Source organism: Numida meleagris, chromosome 2 (assembly GCF_002078875.1).
Source record: "Numida meleagris isolate 19003 breed g44 Domestic line chromosome 2, NumMel1.0, whole genome shotgun sequence".
In the NCBI taxonomy this organism is placed as follows: Eukaryota; Metazoa; Chordata; class Aves; order Galliformes; family Numididae; genus Numida; species Numida meleagris.
In genome coordinates this window covers 100779990-100804770 of record NC_034410.1, presented here as the reverse complement: position 1 = coordinate 100804770, position 24781 = coordinate 100779990, and the positions used below count along the sequence as shown (strand labels likewise).

Here is a 24781-nt window from a genome sequence, read left to right as displayed (position 1 = left end):
TATTATGGAACATCCACCTTCAGAGGCAAGTAGTAGAAAAGAGACAAAGAGTGCTGATTTTCTTGTCCCTATAATTAACACTAATACATAAGTGATTATAGTTTGAGATACAGATATGCTCAGTGGAGGTCCTTAAGATAACATTATCCAGGGATATTACTTCAGGCCTTCAACTATCAGAAAACTGGAGAAAAGCTATGAAAATGTTTTCATTTAATAGCTGTTAGTTTTTCTTTTCTCAAATGTGTGTTGCTACCCTATTCCTGTCTTGTCTGTCTTCCTGTACATTCTGGGATGAGCAGAAGCTCTGGAGCAGAACTTAAGCTGCTCCTTCTGCTGCCACCCGGCAATTGCCGTGAGAGACTTCCTACAAAGGGGCTCTTACATGATCAACTGATGTGAAATTTTCAGGACAAAATCACCTTGAAATACCTGCTTGCAGGTTATGCTTCATTTCTATCTCAAAGGGACATTTTCCAACCTTTAATGTAAGGAACAATGACAGTAAAAGAAAAGTGCATTTTTACTATCTTCCTGGAACATACAACGGGTTTCCCTTTAAAGGCTGAAATGGGATTGGAAATAATTATTTTGATATACCATTTATATGCATCTTTAAGCTGTATTAATTGAAGTAATCTACAACACTTAAGTGATCCTGATTGTACATTTAAGAAATCATTCTCTGTTATTTGAGTATACTTGTTCTTCCCCTGTCCTGCCAAACCTCTCCCTCGTAAAGTTCATTTCTTTTGTTTCACATTCTGGCAATTCAGAAATAAATGATCACGTGGTATCTTGCATCTTGTCTTTTCAACTTCTTGGAGCGCAGGCTGCAATGTGAATCTAACAGTTAACAATTGTATGACTCTCCTAGAGTTTGCCTGAATCCCTCAGCGAACTTGTTGATGTAATTGATATTTGACCTTACAAATTTTGTTTCTTATGTTTAACATTGAAGTAGTTTCTTAGAACATGTGATCAATTGACAGCAAGCTCTGTTTTACTGCTGCATATTGTAGGCACCAAGTATGGAGAAAGAAGAATATTGAGCGTAAGCAATTTAGAGAGGCACAACTGTTGGCCAGCAAGAGTGCTAGGTAGGTGCGTGCTGCCAGCCTGCTGTGCTGCATGTGAGATGTGTGCAGGAGGCAGGCGGGGAGCCCGCCCAACTCACTAGTGCTTGAGGAGCTGCTCGGGCGGCTTTGCAGCACGGCACGCTCCATCCCCAGCACAGAGGGGAGACAGCTGACACTGGGTTAACTGCAACAAATTGGGGCTTGCGTGGCACTTGCAGACAACATGAGCAGATGGTGAAGAGATACCTAGTACATAAGTATTAGGAAAAGATGAGGTAGGAGCTTGTTTTGAGCTATTCTGGTGTGGATGGTTCTCTAACCCTCAAACGAATTTGGTGCTAGTGCTGACTGTGAACTTGTTAATGACTGCTGTGATGTGTTGTGCCCAGATAGCACTACGCATTATATTCTGTATGTTTAGGAAGAGAGAATTCCCTGCTTGAGTAAAGTCTGCTTCTAGTGTACCAGATGTTGACATAATTAAATAAACATATAGAAGGCCTTACGTACTGAGCACTTAACCTGGAGATCAGGCAGTAGCTGAGCTAATCCAGCAGCCTGTTTCTGCTGTAAGAGGAGGATTTTCCTTTTTCAGTCTTCCTTCCCTGTTCTTCTCTCATTGCTTCTGGGTCGGTGCTTGAAATGATCCTTTTTGGTCCCCTTTAGAAAGATACACAGTTCAGTGTCCTGACTGTCAAAAAAACCATAGACAGTTCTTTGAGCTGGTGAGTGGAATCAGCCCCCTGGGAAGTGCAGTGACTGCCAAAGCTGAGGAAGAGTGGGTAGGAGGGTCGGGTGCTCCTCTAGAGTCAGGAAGATGAAAGCGGAAGAACCCTTTTCCTTTCAGGTAGCAGTGAGTTAGATCAGCTTCCCTGAAATCAAGATGCTGCACCCTGCAGTTCTTACCCCGATCTCTTTACTTAGGGAATAAGAGGAAGAGACAGGGGAAGCAGTGATGATTTCTGTGGGATACATGTGCATCTTAGCTTGTACTAAATATGTGGAAATCATTGTCTTGGCAGACAGTATAGCACAGCCTGGTCTCGTCGATGGATACAGACTTTAGTACATCCTTTAAAACAGCTCAGTATATTTCATTCAGGTCTGATCTGGCTTTCCTTGTGGTTATATCCAGTGATATTGTGGAGAGTTGTCCAGACCCTTTAAAAGGAACTTCAAATATAAGTTAATTTTTAGTCTTATTCTTTATTTTAATAACTTAATCACTAAGAAATGTGGATTATAACTCCACGATGAACTTGCCAGCAGTTGCAGTACTGTTCTAGATCTGAAACTACGCTTCCTAGTTTATAGCACGCTAATCTATACACATTTTGCCAGCACAGTTGAGGAGTTTTATTTTCATGTACTTGGACTTGGGCACCCGACCAAGTTAATGCATGTATCAAATGGAACTCCTGTGCATCAGATGAGCTTTGGCAACTGCATGTGCGTGCTCTTAGCCCTCCAGAAGCCTTTGCTAGTCCTGTAAGTGGAAGAAGGTCACCTTATATTTGCCACGAATATACTCACGCTTGTCCGCTCCTAATCGTTTCCTGGTAAAGCTGCAGTAATGTTATCATCTGCCTGATTTCTGTGGTCATCTCATGTTGTCAGAGATGAACAGTTTGGAAGATTGCGTAGGTATGTTCTTAGCGTCGCCCATGTCAACTGTAAAAAATGAACAAGTGTTCTTCACTGCAGTTCTGAACAAACACGCAGAAATGTTACCAAGCAAATTGTTCAATGTTTGTTATTAATTGCCTGTCCTTTTTCTTTGTTCCAGCTAACCACGTGTACGGCGCTTAATGGAATCTGATGGGATGCGGTCTGAAAAACAGGGCTTTTAACCACACAGAGCAGTGCGGACAGGCTGTTGTTCCTTTCAACATAACTATCACAGGCTTCAGGGTTAAGATTGCTATTACTGTCTCCTCCTTGCTTTGGCACAAAAGCACACTGAGGGTGTTTAATTGCGGGTTTGCCTAAAGGTAGATTAGATTAATTATTACTATGTAATGCAAGTTAAAGCAAATAAAGCTTAGCTAGGTGTAATTAAAAAAAAAAAGGTGCTGCCTTTTTGGATTTAAAAAGAAAAAAGCCTGTAAATGACGAAGAAATGCAGCCAACTTTCTTCATATCAGTGAAAGAAAAAGACTTGTTTGCCCTCGGAAGGGGATATTTATGTCAAGATGAGCATATGAAACTGAGTAGAGGAGGAAGGTTTCTCAATGAGAAGGACTGCAATTGCTTTCAAGACAGTTGTGCTCTGGAAGACTGCAGAACTAGCTTACAAATGAAGCCTTATCACTTGAACTTCAGTGCCTTCACTGCAGAGTTCTTAACAGCCTTAATGCTAATCACCCACTATGGAATGGATCCAAGTGTTAAATATTTTACATTGTGCTTTTCAAAATACTGATTCAGCAGGTTTGTAAAGGGGGGGGGGAAACAAGCAATTGCCTTTAATCTATGCATTTTTTGCCAAGCCATACTGAATTATTTTACTATTAGAGGCATTAGAAACTAACAGTAAAAGGAACCAAGTTTGGAAGCATATTTTGGGGTACATCATTTCTATAACTGAATAACGTATTGCTTTACAATTTTAAGAGATAACATACATTAAGTTAACAAACATGTATGCACTGTTTGAAATGTAAATTATTCTTAGAACACTTTTACTGGGTTTTACGTTGTCATTTTCGTGCCTTAATTTGAGTTAATTGTATGATTGCCATGTCAATAAATGCAGAAATATAAAAACTAAACAAAGGAAACCTCTAAAAAAAACCTGTTGCGGATCAGTGGTTTTTACTGAACTTTGATTGGTTGAAGTATTGTAGATGCTAGATGCATTTTCTAAATTAAATACGATCTTTGAATGAGAATTCCTCTTACAAAGAAAGACTGGTTCTGGTTTATAAGGCAAGAAATGTGCAGGCAATGGGAAAAACAAAAAAAGCGTATAACACGGAAGCTTCAGGTAATTCAGGAATGTCAGTAAATGCTGTCGGACTCTTGCTTTGTAGCAGGAATGCATTCATGGTTATATGGGCAGTATGGTTTTATTTTATATTATTTCTTAACCGAATACCTCCTCAGTAATTTATAATGGCTTTGCAGTTGTGTATTAAATAAGAAGCACTGGAAAACTGATTCGTCCTTAGGACGATTTGCATGTTTCAAGTGGTATTGAAAGCCGCACTGATGGATATGTAATAATAAACATATCTGTTATTAATATGGTAATGACTCTGTGCTCATTTAATGAGAAATAAAGTAATTTATGGAAGGACTCTTCTGAAAATGGCTGGCATGGTGTTTTCTCCTGACTGCAGCTCATACATCTTTCTGAGTATTCAGACACTGCAACAGGTTCTAGCACAAAGTACATTTGCATCATAGTGCCTGTGAGACCGGGGAACATTTATTTACTATTTGATGTAAAATTGTAAACACCATTCCAAGTTTTTCATATCCTTGTTCTCCTGGCCTGCCGTAGCTTAATTATATTTATTATTCCAGCTTACCCTTGTGATTGTTTCCATTCTGGTGTAAAGATGCTTTGTCCTTTCTGGTGTAGAAATCCCACTTACTTCAGGGGAAGGAACCCAGAAAAAGGAACCATGTTCAGAAGGAAAAAAAACGACAAAACAACGTGTGCATCACATGAAGCTGTCTGGGAATCTCCCTGGGTAATCCACTGAGGTCTGCAGAAGAGTGGGCTAGTAGGGACATGCAACTGTATGCCCTTTGAAGGTCTCAGTGATGGGAAACACAGATAAGCAGAAGTAGGTGACACAGCTTCAGAAAGTTCCTCTGTATCGAGCTTGCTATATTAGCAATGTCAGCGGTTTCCAAAGCTGTGAACAAAGCACGCTTAAGAGGGCCTTCCCGATCTCGAGTCGCTTTCGGCATTGTTAGATTGCAAAACAGTACAAGGGGCCACTGTGACCTGCCTTAAACTCCTGTTGTCTACCTAGAGGGGAAATAATATAGTAAGGTTTTGTATATATATCTTACGCAATTATATTCCTATACTAGTATAGAGCAATATCTAGAGCAATAGAGAAGACCTGTAGCCAGGTCATTCACCAGGCTAGGCTAGTTTTTATATTGCTTTTCCACTTCCTGTAACTGGCTGCTACTTTCTTGAATAATCTCTTAACCTTTCTTAAAAGAAGTCGTATCTCGTAATTCCATGTTTTATGAATATGAAAGAAATTGCATAAAACCTGTTATGAATAGATGATGACTAGAGGAAAAAGGAAGGGTTGTAGGAAAAAATGGATTTATTCTACAGGTTGCTAAAAAAGCTATGAAAGTGATAATATGTGCCACTGTTGAATTCTGCAACTCTTTTTAAATGCTGATTTTGCTTGAGAAAGAAGCAGACGTAATGAAGTGTAAAATGAAGTTGACTTGTCTATCTAGGATAGGTTGCGACTAAAATACTGTAATAAAGAAGTCTAGACATGCAAATCACGGTTTGCGTGCTCTGCTGTACTGATGTTTGCACTTGCTTACTCTAAGCAAGGTGCCTATCTGTGGGAATATTTTGCATAACAAATTCCACCACAGCTTTCTAGTGCTAAGAAAAGCAGTGCCTATCATCTCAACTGTGCACGGATATATTTTTGGGGACAAAATTCTTTACTAAATGAACCTCAGTGTTGCCATCCAGAGAAAAAACAGTTCCCTCCTCCTTTCATTACAGCTCTGTTTTTCTGGCTCCTGCTGCCTTTGGTTTTGCTTTTACCTGTGCCATTGCTGATTCCCACGGAAGCGCTCTGCCTGCCCTCATCAAATTCAGTGCCAGAGTCATCAAGAGAATGTGTAAGCTCAGAAGAGCTGGCATAAATCAGCGTGGCTCTGTTCATGCAGGTGAAGGTGTGTAGGTTTACACACTGTGGGAGAAAATCGGATGCCTAGATTCTTCTGTGATTATTTTTTATCCATTCTCGCTTTTTTTTTCCATTTTCCATTACTGAATTACCTTGAAAGCTCATTAACGTTGATCCCAAGCCAAAATCTACTTTTTCATTCCCTCTTCAAGCCTCCTTTTTCCTGCTGAGCAAATACAGGAAAAATAAAGTTAAGAAAGAGGCAACTATGGGAAAAAAAAAAAAAAGGCTTTTTCCTTCTCTTAACATCATTTTTTATGTTTGTTTTCCATTTCCTTTATCCTCCTGTTTCCCTGTTATCACCAGGGTATCAGTAGGGAACTGTAGTATTTCTGGTGTGGTACAACCCTAAAACATTCTTGAATGAGTGCAGAAAAACTCCACTAAGAGAATTAGAAATCCTTTTCTGTGTCTCTGCTACTTCCCCCCGTGTTACTTTGGCATCTGCGGATGGAGTATGTAGAGATAGATGCAAGGAGAAAGTAATGCCGCACTGGAGATGCATCAACAAAGACATTTGCTGTTCACAGATAGAATTATTTGGCCTGAAACATTTTTGGCGTTCTTAGGAAAAAAAAAAAGTCCAATTCTAATATTTCATGTGTGCTTAATTTTTTGCTTTTCAATTTTTTCCCTCATTTTCCAGAATTGTTACTTACTACTAAACAAGTTCTCTACATTTTGGTGCCATAATCCCTACTTACAGAACCACAGAACAGCTTGAGGCTGGAAGGGACCTTAAAGCCCACCCAGTCCCACCCTGTGCCATGGGCAGGGCTGCCCCCCACCAGCTCAGCTGCCCAGGGCCCCATCCAACCTGGCCTTGAGCGCCTTCAGGGATGGGGCACCACAGCTTCTCTGGGCAGCTGTGCCAGTGCCTCACCGCCCTCTGAGTGAAGAATTTCTTCCTAATACCTCATCTAAATCTACCCTCTCTTAGTTTAATACCATTATACCTGTTTACCCTTTACTTAATTGCTAGTTATCCCAAATGTTTAAAGAACAAAAAATAGCAGATGAAAGCATTTTACAAATGAGGTTACTTTCCAAGAAGCTATTTATTTATGTTAGTGAGAAGAGTATCAACATCTATGTGGATCACACATAGGAATGGTTCTGCTATGTTCTTGAAACAGTTTTTTCTCTTTCTCCATCCCCCAGACACGCACTCCTAGGGATACACAATGCAAGAAGTGTGAACCACTGCTCTGTATGCAACTTTAAACACCTCCCAGATGGCTATGTTTTTTCTTCAGCCCACCTTTATGTTTTCTGTCTCATGCTGTTAGAAGACACACCATTTTACCACCGCATTCTTCAGTTTGTTGTTGTTGTGACATGGGAAGCAAACAGAACAGTGGATTTCAGGATGGGAGTGCCCTGCCTCAGGCCCCCGGCAACCCCAGGAGATGCTACTGCACACGGCAGCCATGGCGATCCCTTCTGGGCCTTGCTCAGCCCTGTGCTGGAAACATCCTGCATGCTGGAGGTGTATTTCGGGTAATATGTTCTTTGTTTTCTTGGTGCTCATCTGGAGATAGATAGTGTTTTGCAGTGCAGGAAAGTGGAATACTGTCACGTAGTCAAGGTAATCTATACTTCAGTTCCTATTTACACATTGCATTGCACTCTACTGTTATACTCCTTGTGTCAGTTCGTGTAAGATTCAAAGAGACCAGCAGCATCTGTCAGCTGATGCTCACTTTAAGGAAAGAAGCACAAAGCTGTCATGGGAGGCCTAACAGACAGTAAAGGAAAGAAAAGGAAAAGGGAGATAGCAGTTGTCCACTCTGGCAAAGTTTTCCGGCAGATACAAACCCCACTTCTTCTCTTTCAGCACAGCACCCTCTAGTGTCTTTCCCAAACTCCAAAAGCAATTTGCATTTGCTTAGGATGAGACTCGATCCTCCAAAGGTTACACTATGGGGGAGGACGTCTTTAGTTCAGCTTTACTGTAGACCATTCCATGTTCATTTATGAATAAACAGTCTCTATACAGGTCTCTGTTAGTGTTAAGAACGAATGAATGGCTGGATTGGAAATATCCTGTAGTTACATTCGTGAGCAGGCAGCTGGGATCTGCTCTGACTTGAACAGGTGGTCATAGAATCACAGAACGGTAGGGGTTGGAAGGGACCTCTGGGGACCATCAGGTCCAAGCCCTGCTAACATTGCATCCACAGTCTCCCACCAGAGAACTGGGCCAAAGCTTACCTAGGAGGCAAGCTCATCTCTAAGCAACCCCAACCCACAGAAGATTGAGCACCCTTGCTGATAAGCGTTTTCAGTGCTTAAATTTGCCTTAGTCGTTGGAAGGTCCATCACGATACAGCTTCACATCAGCATTCCAGCCACTGCAGCTTTCCCTTAAAACAATCCTTGCTTCCCGGAACTTTGCTCCCTTTTTGTGTGTAGGAGCCTATGCTGAACCACACAACCCACTCTCCGTGACAAACTGAAAGGACTGACATTTCTAAACTTCCCATCTGAAGGCCCATTTTCAAGCCCTGGATAATTTTTATGGCTGTTTTGTGAACGTGTCAACTGTTTGGAAGTGAGAACTGTATTCTGAGAGCAGTGTTCACAAAGGAATGACTGCCATCCAAAGTTTGGGAATAAACTCATTAACAGCACTGTGGTGTTAGTAAGTAGACATTCTTTATTTACAATGTTGGATGTGTGAGGGGCTACTTCCACCCTAACCGTGCATACCTTGAACAAAAGTCCTTCAGCTTATGTACACTACTTGTGTTACATATGCAAAAGCTTTCCCGGTCAGTACATACAAATTCAATAGTCCCCCCAGAATCATTAACATAGGGTTCCCCCTCCTTGCACGTGCTCAGTGATTTTGTGTGGGGGTCTCAAGACCCTCAGAGATGAAGTAAGCAGTCTTCCTCTTCATGACTGCAAATTACCCTCCTCTTGTTTTTTTTCCAGGTTGGTAGTTTCAGAGTGATGTCCTGAAGAGGGCCCCACATTGACTTAGATAATGGTGATGTACTGGGCCTCTTGAGTAGACAAAGGACTTTTTGCTTATCATCAGACCAAGCGTATTTTGCTTAGCATTAGCTAGTTTAATGATACCAAGACCAGAAAGGTCGCAAAACAGTGGAATAAGCACTGGGGTTTTCAGAAGTGGCATCCAGGAGGGGTGTGAGAAAGCCAGCAGCACAGTTCGGGGATGTTTCATTGTGGCATTCTCCTCCTTTCTACATGTTTAAGCACTGGTTATTTTATTGGCCGCAGAGCCGGACTGCAGGCGCGCGATGTGCGCGCTCCCGCCCTCCTGTGAGATAGCAGCACCACACGCGCGCTCCCTCCCACTCCTTCCCGCCCGCCCGCCGCGGCCGCCCTGCCCTTCCGGTGCTGCGCGCGCACCCCGCCCCGCTTCCGGCAGCGGCCGCGTTGCAGCGTCATCCTGAGGGGCCGGTTTGAATGAGAGCCCGAGGGAGGGGGCCGCGCCCGAGCCGCCGTCGTCTCCGCCCGCCCCTCCCGCCAGCCGCTCCCCTCCGGTAACGCCGCTCCCGCCGCCAGCTCCGCGCTCTCCGCCATGCCGCTCTTCTCAGGTGAGGCAGCGCGTGCGGGGCGCGGCGGGCCGGGCGGTGCTCGCTGAGGGGCGGCGGAACGGGGCACCGCGGGGGCTGGGAGCTGCGGGAGGGAGGGAGCGAGCGAGCGAGCGAGCTCTGCACCCCGCTCCGAGCTACCCGGCCCCGTGACGGGGCGGTCCCCGGCAGGGACGGCCGCCCGGTTGATCGCAGCGGTGGGCGGCTGTCCTGGGGCACGTGGAGAAGGCCTGAGCCTGGTGGGGCTCCCGGGCGCCGAGTAACGCGCGTCGTTCAGGAGAGGGACTCCTTCTGGGGTTCTCCCAAACCGGGTTGTTCTGCGGTCCTGCGCCCTGTTCGTTCGTCCTTAATACTGTCACGAGCGCTGCCGATATCTGGAATCTTACCCTTTTATGAAGATTGTTAAATTGTGGCTTTCGGAGTAGGTTTGCACAGCTGCCAGAGCAGATTTACTTTAAAGAGAAGTACAGGTGGGATGTAAGGAGAGGGCTGCCTCCAGTCAGGGTCTGCTAACCGCTTACCACACACATGGGGTATTGCTGTATGCTGTATTTTGCAGGCCTTCAGCACAACTGCAGCCTTATGTACACGTGAGAGCAACTGATGGGAAGCAGTCGAACCAGTGTTCTTTAAAAACACACTGTGTGTTGTGTGCCTCTCTGCCCCGTCCGGGTTAGCCTTGCAGGATGCAGGTAGCGTTGCCCCTGTGTCTCTGTGCTGGGTGTTTCACTGGTGACACAGGCTCTCCTCGCTGCTGTGCAGCAACAGAAGGAGGGGAATGGGCACAAACTGCAGCACAGGGAGTTCTCTCACACTTCTTCACTGTGAGGGTGACAGAGCGTTGGAACAGGCTGCCCAGAGGGGCTGCAGAGCCTCTTCTGGAGATACTCAGAACCCACCTGGGTGCTTTCCTGTGCACCATGCTGTGGGGAACCTGCTTTAGCAGAGGGTTGGAGTGGATGATCTCCAGAGGTTCTCTCTAACCCCTACAGTTCTGTGATCCTGCTCCCACTTGCATGACCAAATACCGTGTGTGTGACTCCTTGGTTCCAGGCCTGCACCTGTACTGGGAGCAGGGCTCCAGGAGCTGTTTTTGCACGCAGGTATGGTAAGTGCTGCCAGAACTAAGGAAGGCAGCAGTGTAGTTCGAGTTGCCAAATCGCAGAGTTGTTGGTTTGGAAGGGACTTTGGGGACCATCGAGTCTAACTCCCCTGCTAACGCAGCACTGTCAGGTTAGTATTGCATTAAAGGAAGCGGGAGGTGTGCTGTGCTGTGGGGTTTGTGTCAGTACACACCACCTTGTGTCACTCAATAACATTTAGAGCCCAAACTGTAACTTGTTTGTCGCTGAAGGAGAATGGAAAGCTTACCTGAAAGTAGCATGTCCTGATTTCCTACAGAAACGTGTTTGCCATGGACAGCGCTGTGAGATTGGAAGAGTTCACTTGATATCTGCTTTGGTGAAGACTTGCTGAAAGAATTTCTGATTCTGTCCTGTGCACTCACTGTGTGCAGAAGTTCTCAGTACACGTGTTGCCTACAATAGAATCTCCTGTAGGCTTTGTAAGGGTGTTCCCTAATGTCAGGGGTGTCAAACTAATGTTTGTGAGATGGTATAAAGTCCAGAACTTGAAATATTGGTTCCATCTTGGTAATTATATTCTTTCATTTTAGGAAATAATCTTGTTTTGAAATACTTTTGTTTGCAGTTAATGTGAAATGGGGAAAAGAGAAATTCGATGGTGTGGAGCTGAACACGGATGAGCCTCCAATGGTCTTCAAGGCCCAGCTGTTCGCCCTGACCGGAGTTCAGCCGGCTCGACAGAAGGTCATGATTAAAGGAGGAACCCTGAAGGTAGAAATCCATTTTTTTTTTCTGACTTAGTTATTTCTGACTTAGTTACGCTGCGGAATAATTAACAACAGCCATATTTGAGAGCTGGTCTAGAATTAAGCTGTCTGTACTTCTCAGAAATAACTCGCGTGATTTGTTGCCTACTGCTAGAAATGGTTGCTGAACGTTCGTTGCTAAATGACTGGGAGTGTACTGCAGTTTTAAATCGCTTCCTCACTGTTTTTCACCAAACTCTGCTGTGCTTGTTCAGTTGTTTTGCTGTTCTTTCTTAACATTCAGAATCTGGATGCAATTTTTTGCTTTTTAGCTGAAGAGAAGTTTCTCTGGTGCTTTGCCGGAGACTTACCTCAGTGCGATGCGATGTGGACAGCTTTCCTAGCAAATTGGTTTACATCTAAGCACCTTACTGAAAAGGTGGCTTGGTTGCTTTTTATTTTCCTTAGGCAAGACTAATGATGTGTAAATCCATCATAATTGCGAATTTTGGATGAGACACGGTTGTATATTTAGAAATAGATGATTAATATTGATGAGAATGCTCACTTGTCTTTTGGTGGAAAGTAAATAACCTCTCTTTTATTTCACTTCAAATACAGGATGATGACTGGGGGAACATAAAAATAAAAAATGTAAGTTCTAAGCAATACCTATATTTTACCGCCTTGTTTTATTTTGGCCTTTAAAGAAGAACGTAAAGCTTTTGTTTCTGTGTGAATTCTGTTGGAGCGGGTAGTTCCTTTTCTGAAGATACGGCCTTGATGAAAAACACTTGTAGAGTTGTTGCACCTCAGCGTTCTTACCAACTCCTCACTGCTCATCTTTGTGCTGGGGATGCTGAAGCTGCCGCTCTGCCTGCTGCCTTTTTCGTCAGCCTTCTGAAACTTGTTCTCCTGTACTAGCTGGCTGTTGTTAAAAGCAAAGCCATCGATCATGCTTATTTGCACTTTTTATTTTCTCATTGAAAAAATTCAAAAGTGAACATATTTGTATTTCTTACCTCTATAATGCTGAAACGGGCAACCACAAAGATTTTTGTATGTTTTCCATCGTTTTCATTTCTGTAGGTATCTTGTAACATCTGTTGATTGAGTAAGTTAGTGTGATTCTTGCCCTTGTCAGTAGTTCTGAGCATCTCCTAGCAGCCTGTAGCAATAAGTTGCAGCTATTGTAGCAAAGTTGCTCAGCAAAAACTCCAGTATGTCATATTCTTGTCCTTTTCTGTGTACTCTTAGGCTTATAGCTGCCTTTATTCGTTTTAGTAATGATTTGTACAACTTGTAGGGATTTATTTATGCTGTCAAAGTGGTTTCTTTCTCTTCAGCCCATCCTTTTCCTTAAGGCATTATTATTCATGGCCTTTGGGTAGCCCTTTTTTCCCCTTTGATGGACCTTGCTCTGTATAGATGTTTTCCTCTTGAATGCTGACAAACTCCTTATCCTTGTAACAGTCTTGGAGGCGTGGTAACATGATTTCTTTTTTTTCCCCTGAACTTGTCCTCATGCCTAAACTGACTTCTTGATGAGTTTAACATCCTTGGAACGTGCCAGGCCAAAGGGTGTTACTTCCTGTCCCGCTTGCTTTTCAGGTGGAAAAAAATTTCTGAACTCAGAGCCGTGGTCCCAGTTTTGGCCGATGTCTGTCTGACGTGTTTCCCAAGACTCTTGGCTAAAGACGCAGATCTTTTTTAGTTTTGAGAATTCTGAGTGTGAGATCTTCTGGGCTTTTTTGATCGAGGATCTCAGATATTGCAGCTGCTCTCCAATTGGAAGTCAGCTGCTTGGTTATCCTTGGTTCAAAGGTTCTTTCTGAGAATTAAGGGAAAGGAGAATATTTGCACTTAAGCCTTCAAGATGCGCAATCCCCAGTGTCTGTCAGGAAGGGAGCTTTTTTGAACACTTCACGTTTGGGTTACTCTGTGGTTGTTAAATTTAGTCCTGATTGGAATCTCAAGTTGTCAGCTACTGGCAGGAGATCAATCCTGTAATCTAAGAGAAAGATCTATCTTATCTCTGGGGAAATACCTGAAGTATGTTAAGGGCTTTATGTTTTGTTGTTGTTTTTAAGGAAATAACTGAGCTTAAAAATTTATTGCTGTTTTTACTGTGTTCCAAGGGGATGACCTTATTAATGATGGGTTCTGCAGATGCGCTCCCGGAAGAGCCCATTGCTCGGCCCGTCTTTGTGGAAGACATGACAGAGGAGCAGCTGGCTTCTGCTGTAAGCATATTCCCAGCTTCAGTTCCTTGCAAACTTCTGAACAGTGGCAAATTTTTAAGTACTTGCACTTGCTTGAAAGTGTTTAGGATTTGTATCTTCTTAAACTCAAAATTTGTATTGATAACTCGGTTAAAGTACGGGACGTACTTTAAAAGCCAGATCACTAATGCTATCTTTAAGCAGGAAGTTGAGTAAATGCTGTAAAAAGAGCATTACTGATGCTTTTAGAAATGATTTGTACTACCATTGTACTGCTATCCTGAGCTCTGCCTGAATAAGAGATGCACAAAATTGTTTCCTGCCTTCTTAAGATGATCAGAGGGCTGGAGCACCTCTCCTATGAAGAAAGATTGAGGGAACTGGGCTTGTTTAGCTTGGAAAAGAGAAGGCTCCAGGTAGACCTCATTGTGGCCTTCCAATATTTGAGGGGAGCGTATAAACAGGAGGCGGAATGGCTGTTTACATGGGTGGATAGCAATAGGACAAGGGGGAATAGTTTTAAACTGAGACAGGGGAGATTTAGGTTAGATATTAGGAGAAAGTTTTTCACACAGAGGGTGACAATGCACTGGAACAGGTTGCCTAGGGAGGTTGTGGATGCCCCGTCCCTGGAGGCATTCAAGGCCAGGCAGGATGGGGCTCTGGGCAGCCTGGTCTAGTGGTTGGCGACCCTGCACTCAGCAGGGGGGTTGAAACTCGATGATCTTTGAGGTCCTTTTCAACCCAGGCCAATCTGTGATTCGTATTTCCGAAGGGAAACCAGAGGTTGTGTTCTTGTTTGTTCTCGTTGGAAGTATTATGTTACGTAAACTTTTCTTTCTAAAATTAAAATAGGTTTGACATGATTGGATTGGGATTGGATTATATGTTTTCCTGCAAATATTAGAATCATTAAGCTGCATGCTCTTCCCTGACAGCTACTCAAATACGCAGGATATCTGCAAAACAGTGATACAAAAAAAGAGCTGTTATGCTGTGATTTATGGCAGTTGCTGAAACCTGTTAGCGCAATTATTGCTTGGCCTTCACATTTGTCAGAAGTTGTGTAAAAAGACCAGATCCAACTGTCTGTCACAGAATTCCAGAGAAGAACTTAAATAATGCTTTTGTTTCTGACTCTGAACTTTATCCCATTCAGAGTTCTGCTGAAAACTGTTTGTAGTTAAAACACCAGTGTTACTTACAAGTGAATTCATGTGGAAATTTCACAAATAGAATTTTAAGGTCAAAACTTGAATTGAATCATAAGTGGACTTTCTGACTGACTGCCTACTTGAAGAATATGCTCGTTAAATTAAACATGCAGAGCAAAAAAGAGCAAAGTGTTCTTGGATGTCCTCTGAAAGCAATGAATTGTGAAATAGATTCATACAGTCAGAAAATGGCTCTGGAAAACTCAACAAAATAGCGTGATGGAACATTCTAGATTTTACTCATCTCTGATGATTCCTTTTCTTGCAAGTTTATGTCCAATTATAGCTTTTATGAAAAAAATGGTTCCACATCTCTCTATTCAAGCACCCTTGTAAATTTTTGGTAGATGGAGTTACCATGTGGATTGACAAACCTTGGCAACACTTGCTACATGAATGCTACGGTTCAGTGTATCCGCTCAGTGCCAGAAGTGAAAGAGGCCCTTAAAAGGTAGGACTTGGTATAAGAATATCATGACTAGAATGCTTCCTTTAGCTTATGAAATGGCATGCACTTTGCGGAACAGTCTTTTAATACTATGGATTAATGCGACGTTCTTTAAATCTGTTGGGGATTAATACAACGATTAATTGAAATGTGCACTATGGCTTTGCTAGTCTAAACTTTTTAAAAAAAGATTTAAACCAAGTATTTATTGGAATTAGCTTTTAATGGAGAGAATGAGTTTTGCTTAACTAAAAGGAAGACTTGTTTAGAATGCTTCAGCACGCCTGCTGAACTCTGAACCCTCTTCTTTGTGTTATTTGTATGGTCTTGCTCTGCACAAAAGAATTATAAGTGACTCTTCTTCCTTTGAAGAATGTCTTTTTTTTTAATGACTTTGTAGCATAATATGCTTTCAGCTATGAAATTCTGAAGTTCTTATTAACCTTTTGGTACATGGAGGTAAAACAATGAGGCTTTTTGGGAAAGCCATGGATATTACAGGAAGAAACTAGAGTTTTGGTGATGGGAAGGGAAGCCATGTCCATCAGAACCTGTTTTGTTAGTTCTGATTGTAGAATATCTGTGATTCTGGACTAAAATATTGATATGACCAAACTACTTTGTGAGGAATCTACTAGAAGAAATCATCGAGATCAGAGGAATAAGAGTGTGTAGCAGCATGAGCCTGAATTTGTCCTCTGGATGAGTTACAACAAAAAGAACCATCAGCATGGAGTTTTCCACTGAAGAGTTGGCCTCTGTTTGGCCTCCTCTGCTTGATGATGACATGGAAGGGTGTATGGCAGTGGGAGAGAGGTGAATGGTCTTGAATGGGAAAACTGACTGTATGGCTTTGTTTCAGATGTTTGGTTGATCCCTGCAAGGGTATTCCCCTTTTTGAGATGTGACAGGAAGCAAGTCTCCTGTTATCACCTGACAATGAACAGAATTTTTGAAGTCCAGTCTGAGATTGCATAAGAATGCACGAGGCCTTTGGCTGGAAGGCTTATGTCCTTTGAGGAAGCCATATGTTCCTCGTGCAGGTGGTAAATTAAGAAATCATTCAAAGGGGAATGCTAAGTTCTCATAATGTGGGTGGACTCCCGCACATTTCCAACGTGGGAAATGCTTCCCTCTGCTCCAAAATGCGTCACCTCTCTCTGTTTTTCTTCTGCTATGAAGGCAGGAAGACTGCCCTCCATCTGTGTGCATTTTATCTCCTGTCTGTCTGTGAATGTGTTATTTTGCCTGCATCTGAAGCAGCTATGGCGTACGTTTCAGAAATAGGGTAGCTTCTACTCAAACGTTTCTTAGTTTCTTTAGGAAAGGATTGTGTCTTTGAGGAGAATGGATTAGGGAGGCAGCATTTGTGTGGTCTCAAGGATGCCAGTTTTTCTGTGCTTCCACATGCTTGCGGAATAACTGAGACTTTCATATATCAGAGTCTTCTTCAGTTACTTCAATTTTTGAGTGACTTCTTCTGATACATTTGTTTAAATTCAGTTGCCAACTTGACTGCTCTTCATGATTTGAATGTAAATGATACTAATTCTTCTTCTCTTTTAGGTATGGTGGTGCCTTAAGAGCTTCAGGAGAAATGGCCTCTGCTCAGTACATTACTGCAGGTTGGTGTTTAGAGAAAACACAGACTTCTAGGCTAGAGTGTGATTTCCTGTTAAATGGAGGTGAAAATGGCAGTTAGAGCTCAGTGTGTGTTTCTTCAGTGCATACACCTTAGGAATTTCAGATCTGCTAGCATTGGAGAACACATTTTACTTGGTTAATGTCTTTAAAGGTTAGACTGACCATGGCTGCAAAGCATACATCACTGCATGTTACGTAGCCGCACGCTAGGAAAAATAATACACTCCAAAGTTAGCTAGGCTTAGATGTAAAGCATTCATGTCATACCATGTTGCACGTAGGCAAATGGAATTAGAACTCTGTAAGGCAGACTCCATCCATCTGCTGATTGGATCATTTTGCGTAGAAATATTTTCGTGAGCAGTTCTTTGATGCACTTAATGGTAGGCTAATGCCACACCCATAGCGTACATATTTTGTTTACTTATTTTTCAAATGCCTTACTGTCTGAGCTTTATTGTTTGGGTGGTCGCTGATGCTTTATCAGTGGTCTTAGCCTTCACCCTGAAGAACCCTACCGACATAAAGTAACGTCTTCGAAAGGAAAGTTACTCTTTGTCATGGTGGTCTGGGTGCTCACAGTGTGGGAGCTCACGGTGGCCCCTTATCTCCAAGCTCTAACTAGAATTCTAGTTAGACCCCTTAGACTTGAACAAGGATACTACTTGTCCGCTCTTTCTTTTTCTACTCTATTTCATTGCCCCACTATGATGCTGGGCCAGGACACTGGGATTTCTACCAGTCCATTTAAGGAAAAACAAAACAATATAAGGAAGGAAAGGTCAAGTTTGTGGGTATGCCTGCTGATCGAATTTTGGGGTGGTAAGTTCAATGGTTACTCTATACAACCATGCCTGCCCCTCCCCTTTCCACTGCCTTTACTTTGTGTCCCTTATTTTCTTTTTAAGGTGATGGCTCTGCTTTTTAGGAGTTGTAATGGTTAAAGATCTGAGTAATTCTTAGTTAATTATCTGGTGATGAGCTGGTCAAGAACTCCTGCATGACGTAGGGCGTTTTTTTTAAATTGCTGTGTTATATCAGTTGATCCTCTCTCTAAGATCAGTGAACGTATTCTTTAAAGAGGGGCAGAAATTGACCTTGGTTCCATACAATGTGGCCTATATTCTCTACTTCAAGAGTTCTATTCAACAGTCTTTCCAATTGTGAGTTAGTGACCGTGCTACCATTGCCTACCTCACAGGGTTGTTGTGAGGGTTAACACATGTCTGAAGTGATTAGTCCATGTGAAATGCTGTAACATGGTCAGTTAAGGCCTACATGGTAGTGCATCCAGAGCCAAAAAGAAAGCCACATGTATTGTCATGTGGTCATATCAGTCACTGAATTGCACATAGTCATTGAACTGTCTGCACACATGTATCCACATACTTGTTTTCCCAGGTATTAAACCAAGCATGAGCGTGTTCTAGATATTTTAGTTGGAAAAAATGATTTTTTGTTGTTTTTTACAAGTAGTTGGTGAAACTTGAGCTGCTCTAGAGTATAGATTGTGAATGCCTTCTGGTCTCTCTAGGTGTTGTCTTACTGTGGAAACATTGTTCCTCAGATGTGTTTCGAAGGAAATCTTTACTGCTCAGAAATGTTCTTCTGTTAGCAGCCAGGAAAGACAAAGCACTTTGCAGCACACTCTCAGAATTGTTGTCTTTACATCTGCAAAGTCACACTGACAAATGAGATATTAGGTGCACCTGTTATGCTACCTGGAGAATTTGGCCCTGTTTGGGAAAGATCAAGTTGGACACTGTTAAATGACCAATCTTTAAATATTGCTGTCGTTTTACTATTCTTTTTAAACCTCCTGACGTGTTATAAATGTTTTTCCACTTCTCAAAACGTTCACTTTTTTTTCAAGCTCTTAGAGACTTGTTTGATTCCATGGATAAAACTTCCTCCAGTATCCCACCTATCATTCTCCTGCAGTTTTTACACATGGCCTTCCCACAGTTTGCAGAGAAAGGTGATCAAGGACAATACCTCCAACAGGTAAAGAGCGATTATTAACTCACTGCTTGGAAGTTCTCTATTATCTTGGAAGTCTAACATGACACAAATATGCTCATGTTTTCCTTCTTCTGTGAGAATAATGTAACCCAGTAAGTTGGCTTTTGTATGGTGTAGAAAAGTTAACTAACTTCAAGCTCTATTCCTAAAAGGATACGGAGATAAGTTATTAGTTAGGGAACTGTTACATTTGGTTTTAGAATGTGAAGATGGATGCTTGTAATGCTGTTCATGAAATCATTCTGCTGTTAGTCATATGTAGTGTTCTGTTCCTGTCCTAGGATGCCAATGAGTGCTGGGTGCAGATGATGAGGGTACTACAGCAGAAGCTGGAAGGCATAGAAGGCGATACAGTGATGGAGGTAATTGTGGGCTCGCTCTACCTGGAGTTAGGATTAATAATATTGTACTTACAATTCACACAATTTTTTAAATCATCTGCTCTGTGAGTTCTTTAACACGTGTCTATAGTCCTGTAAGTGAAACTGCTTTCTGGTGACTGATCAGGGTAGTACTGTCTATTTTGTAAGCTGTGCTATAGTGAATTTTTTTGGAGTACTTTTCATTTGGACCTTTTACGGAGTGCTTTGGACCAGGATGGATGTGAGCATGTAGCAGCTGGCACTGATAGCCTATGAATCTAGCATACAGGAACTGAAAACTGATGAAAGAACACCTTTGTGTCTGAAAAAAAACCATTATTCTTAGCTATACAATTGCTGTTCTAAACAGACAACTAACAACCTGATAAGAAATAAGTTTGTATGATTAAAATCCTGGGGAAAAAGCAACTCTCTTCTTTCTCTACAAATGGTTTTCTGCAGAATCTTGGCAGCAGAAAAAATGGATAACTACTCTAAAATTTAAAGACAGATTAAGCTTGAGATGTGGCACATTTTGATTGAAGTCTTGCTTGCTGATATGCCTTGAGGTGGCCTTAACAGGGGTGCTGTAATAAATGCTTTTCTTCTAAAAAGTTTTACACTGCATAAGGGGATGGACTTGAGAAAATGCACCCGAACAAAGGTGAAGGAACAGGCTTCAAAGAATTGAAATAAATGGGGTTATTTTGTCTACAAAGAAGACTGCCTTTACATGCTATTTGAAGTTACGTCATAAGAAAATTTGCTTTACAGACAGACTCTGGAGCTACAGCAACAGCTTCTAAGAAGAAGAGTCTCATCGATCAGTTCTTCAGCATTGAATTTGAAACTGCGTATCCTAAGGACTAAGGCAAGGCCTACAGGGTGTTAATCATTTTGTGCTTCTTTGGTTGAATGCAGGGAGGATAAAAAACATCATCTAGAGTGGCATAGAAAATAAGGAGGCTTGTTGGGGAATAAAGGGAATGATGTATTGCAGGAGTGCACAGCAATTAAAGGTACATTTGCATATACTTCGAGAAGGAGAGGAAGGAAAGTATTGGAAATTTACAGGAAAAACCTCACTGAATTTAAATACCGTATTTCCTTCCCAGAAAAGACTTCCAGTTATCTGCTGTGAGGGTACTGAGGTATTTTATCCCAATAAAAGTAATTACCTTCCTAAATAGCCTTTTTTTCCCCTGGGTGTTGCTGATAACCTTGGTGTACTAAATGTGGACAAATGATGGCTCGAAATGAGATTGATTTCTCAAGAAATAAATTAGATGCTTATCAAACAATATGTAAGAAATGTATTCAGCTCCCAACTTTCTAGTGGCTTTTTTACAGTGAAAACAAAAAGCAGATAACCAGATGGGGCGTGTGTGTCACACCAATTACTCTCTTCCTCTCTTCCATCACGAGACCGTTAAACTGACCACCACTTTCCTGAAAGAATTCTGCTGTGGGCTTTGCTCTTTTGAAATAAGGAGGCATCCCCTAAGATGAGGTACTGTACCTCAGAGCTTGGTAGTAATGAAGGGGAAAGACCTCATGTTTTGTTGTTATGGTAGCATTTGTAGAATGAGTGCATTCCAAGCAGTCAAAAAAATACCCTGTTAGAAGAAAGTTGATTTAAAAAAAAAAAAAAAGCACAAGAACTTGGATGGATTGATTAGAAGAATGTGTAATGTAGTAAAGTACTGAAGAACTAGACTTCATTTCAGTGAAGAGGACAGTTACAAGGTAGGGAAGGGAGCTTGTGCATATTTAAATGGGAAGTCTGCCAGCAGCAGGTGTAGAAGTAGTTTGTGTTCACTTGTTTATAAATAACAGTCCGACATAAGGGCTTAAGAGTCCATAGTGGCAGGGAGTTGGTAAGATTTGAGTCTTGCTGGAGGAGGAAAAGAAAAAAGAAAGCCCTGTAAGCTTAGGTAGTGAACGAAAACTTAGCTACTGCTCGTCATTAGAAACGAAGGGACAGATTGGTCACAAAGAAGGTCTGTTTCAAACCTTTGTTTTTATTCCCTGAGAAGTAAAGGTGCTGTTGATGCTCAAGCACAGGGCTGTCTGACTTAAATTACTGTGCCGTTCAGCGTGCTATTTTCACTAGAGCAGTAGTTCAGCTCCTTGGTGCACAATGGTTTTCCTTAATTTTGTGAAGCATGAAATGTACAGAAGCTGAAGAAGAGGAGGTAACTAAAGGAAAGGAGAATCAGCTTCAGCTCAGCTGCTTTATCAATCAGGAAGTGAAATATCTGTTTACAGGACTAAAACTGGTAAGTCGTTACAATTTTTATTTAATTGAAGTTCCATGTGATCTGGGTTTTGTGGTGGGGGTTTTATTTTTATTTTAATTTACCCCTGACTTGGAATTCACGTCTGCTGTCCAAACTTCAGTCTCGAGTTCCAAGATTTTTGGGGGTGTTGTAGATGGAAGTGAGAATGAATTGTGTTACTACAAAGCAGATTTCAGCAGAGCTTTTTTTCTTTTAAACTCTGCTATGGTCTTTCTCAAGCAGGTATCCAAATGCAAACCAGTGTGCTACTTGTAGTTTTAACAAAAGGTATTTTTCCCTCTGTCTTGCACTACAGACTGAGTGAATAACGCTATCATGAATTAAGCATGCTGAAAATGGTTCTCCAAGAGTCAGTTTTTAATTGGGCTGCTTTTTCATTGCTGTGTTTGAAGGGGAAGCAGCAGGTTAAGGGAACAACTAAAAATAATCCCTTCCATCTGCAAACTTTGTGCTAACTGCTCCTACAGAGTATTTTGGTAGGACCAGTGGTGTTGCGGTTTGTACAGGATTAGATCAGCTTACAAAGACTGTTTGAGAACCATGCATCTGCTTTTCCTTTTTACAGAATTGGGAAGGAAAAGTACGATAAAATAGTTAATGCCCACAGGTTATGAATATTATGAAAAAAGAAACCTCACTTTCAGGCCAAAGAAAGGTCGTCTAGAATTCTGATGCTGGATTGCCAGTAGCAGCAGGGTGTCACAGTACTAACAACCAGGTCAGCCCTTCCCTGAATTTGGGAAGGTCCTCAGGAACGGAGCTTGGCCGCCTGTCTCCTCACACGCAGCTCTGTCCACTTCAGACCAACAGCTGAGAAACGTGCAAATATTTGTGCCGCAAGAAACTTGACATTTTAGTTGTGTTCCAAGCATGACACAGCACGACACACTCGTAACCAAATCCGGATTCTTCAGTTCTAAACTGTGGTTTTCTGGTAGAGTAATATTTTCTGCGGAGAGAAACAGAGTCTTGTGAGGTCTCACAAATGGTGGACGTGGAGCTGGGCAAATGAATGGCCCTGGTGGTTGTGCCAAGGGATTTCAAAATGTGTTATGAGAAAATGGCTGATAGCAGCATTGTGGATCAGCAGAACAGTGTTTAGTTTGTTTATCCATGCTGTGCTTGAAGCTTTCTGACGGCCGTGTCTGTTGTGCTTTTTTGAACAGCGTCTTCAAGAGGAAATCACCAAACTCTCTCCGACTTTGCAGAGAAACGCGCTCTATATCAAATCTGTGAGTGGTACTTTTGCTGCTCCCTTTCTGATTTTTTTTTTTTAAGTGCTGCCAATTTTCTATTCTAAAACACAAATTTATTGCTGCATGTGACTTATGTTTATAAAGCACCTGAATATCCACTATCAAGAAATTTAAATCCAGGTGGTAAATTATTTCTTTGAGGACAATACTATGTAGAATTACAAGAGGGGAGGCCTTCTTTTATTCCTCTGTTTACGTACAAAAACGTTCCTGCAATACCCTATAAATTAGGATGAATGGTGTTTAAGATACAAATGATCCGTGAATATATCTGGAGTAACAGCATCTTCTAAACTTTCTTCTAGTCTAAAATTAGCCGCTTGCCGGCGTACCTGACCATTCAGATGGTTAGATTTTTTTACAAAGAGAAAGAGTCTGTGAACGCCAAAGTTCTTAAGGTAAGTTTTCTGCATGGCAAAGTTTAGTTCTTCTTTCTGCTTTTCATTATGGGTAGATGATTAATACTTGCAGGTCGTTGACTAAACTGTTTTCTTTAAAATCACTTTAAAAAAAAATACTAACAGTACAACTTCATTGCCTGAGTGTGAAGCAGCTTTGTTCCTTGTTACCATAGAATCACAGATCCATTAAGGTTGGAAAAGCCACTAGGATCACCTACTCCAGCCACCAGCCCATCCCTGCCATGCCCAGTGACCGTGGCCCTTAGTGCCACAGCCAGGGACATGACTCCACCACCTCCCTGGGCAGCCTGTGCAGTGCCTCATAACTCTTTCTGAGAAGAAATTTCTCCTAATATCCAACCTGAACCTTCCCTGGCGCAATTTGAGGCCATTCCCTCTTGTCCTGTTGATGTTATCTGGGAGAAGAGGCTGACCCCCACCTCACCACAACCTCCTTCCAGGGAGTTGTAGAGAGCAATAAGGTCTCCCCTGAGCTTCCTCTTCTCCAGACTGAACAATCCCAGTTCCCTCAGCCGCTCCCCATAAGACTTGTACTTCAGTCCCCTCACCAGCTTCGTTGCCCTTCTCTGAACACACTCCAGGGCCTCAATGTCTTTCTTGTAGTGAGAGACCCAATGGTGCTACATGGCAAACTGTGCTACCAAAGTAGACAGGAGGGGGGAAGTAAGGGACAGTAATATATATATATATATATATTGCTGTACACACTTCAGCAGATGAAGTTGTCATAAATACATTGAGTCTCATGTAATTGGACTTGGTGACTTATGGAGAGCACTTCCACGTAGAGTATTGTGCAGATTATTTTTCTGCTGTTTACTTCCTAGGATGTGAAATTTCCTCTTATGCTGGATGTGTATGAGCTGTGTACGCCAGATCTTCAGGAAAAAATGGTTTCCTACCGATCAAAATTCAAAGATCTCGAAGACAAAAAAGTAAATCAACAGCCAAAGAATGTGAGTCTTGTGGCAGTTTCATGGACAATTTGATTAAATGCAGCACACACCTGAAATGCTTTCAGACAAGTCTGAGTATTGATGCTACAGGCTGCAGCACTACATGCTTCTTCCAGTGTCTCTTATCTAATGAGACTCTTCAATCCTATTCATGGAAGGATCATGCAAGCCCTTTGTGTTCTCATCAGAGTTGCATGTTAGTGAATTGCATCAGTTTACTGCTGGTATAGAAAGCTCTTTAGTTTTGCATGGTCGTGTATTTGAGTGTAGTACCTTGACTCTTTTGTTGATATTCGCCAAGCAAATCAACGAATCTGTTGTTTGCAGTCAGTGTTCCAAGAGTCCTGCTGGAAACACAGTGAGTTGGACTGCTTCTCCTTTTAAAACGCTTTTTTCTGGAGATCAGGGAAACCCTGACTGTTCCTCGTGGATGCACTTTGGGGCTGCAGTCAGAAGGAGCAGGGTCCAGAGCCGTACAACTGCTGCCTGTCCCCTGCCCAGCAGCCGCAGAGGGCTTATGAGTTGTGTTCAGAACATACGTACCAGTGAGCT

At 42.2% G+C, this 24781-nt stretch overlaps 3 protein-coding genes across 5 annotated transcripts in view; 2 read left to right on the top strand and 1 right to left on the bottom strand.

Moving 5' to 3' along the window:
• The window catches only part of ROCK1 (Rho associated coiled-coil containing protein kinase 1), an 83303-nt gene extending 78926 nt beyond the window's left edge, over positions 1 to 4377 (top strand). Inside the window, exon 33 of one of the 2 annotated variants that reach the window (XM_021386114.1) lies at positions 2866 to 4377. In XM_021386114.1, the coding sequence (XP_021241789.1) occupies positions 2866 to 2869 (4 nt within the window). In that variant the 3' untranslated portion in view covers positions 2870 to 4377. The other variant, XM_021386115.1, reaches the window with a different exon arrangement.
• The window catches only part of USP14 (ubiquitin specific peptidase 14), a 17736-nt gene continuing 2300 nt past the window's right edge, over positions 9346 to 24781 (top strand). The window contains exons 1-13 of one of the 2 annotated variants that reach the window (XM_021386657.1): positions 9346 to 9555; positions 11263 to 11408; positions 12005 to 12037; positions 13522 to 13626; positions 15167 to 15270; positions 16834 to 16892; positions 18785 to 18915; positions 19215 to 19295; positions 20070 to 20149; positions 21460 to 21574; positions 22762 to 22827; positions 23157 to 23249; positions 24101 to 24229. In XM_021386657.1, the coding sequence (XP_021242332.1) occupies positions 9540 to 9555; positions 11263 to 11408; positions 12005 to 12037; positions 13522 to 13626; positions 15167 to 15270; positions 16834 to 16892; positions 18785 to 18915; positions 19215 to 19295; positions 20070 to 20149; positions 21460 to 21574; positions 22762 to 22827; positions 23157 to 23249; positions 24101 to 24229 (1158 nt within the window). In that variant the 5' untranslated portion in view covers positions 9346 to 9539. The remainder of the gene's footprint in view (positions 9556 to 11262; positions 11409 to 12004; positions 12038 to 13521; positions 13627 to 15166; positions 15271 to 16833; positions 16893 to 18784; positions 18916 to 19214; positions 19296 to 20069; positions 20150 to 21459; positions 21575 to 22761; positions 22828 to 23156; positions 23250 to 24100; positions 24230 to 24781) is intronic. The other variant, XM_021386656.1, reaches the window with a different exon arrangement.
• The window catches only part of THOC1 (THO complex 1), a 26216-nt gene continuing 23145 nt past the window's right edge, over positions 21711 to 24781 (bottom strand). Inside the window, exon 23 of the mRNA XM_021386653.1 lies at positions 21711 to 22544. The gene's annotated coding sequence lies outside the window, so the exon portion shown is untranslated. The remainder of the gene's footprint in view (positions 22545 to 24781) is intronic.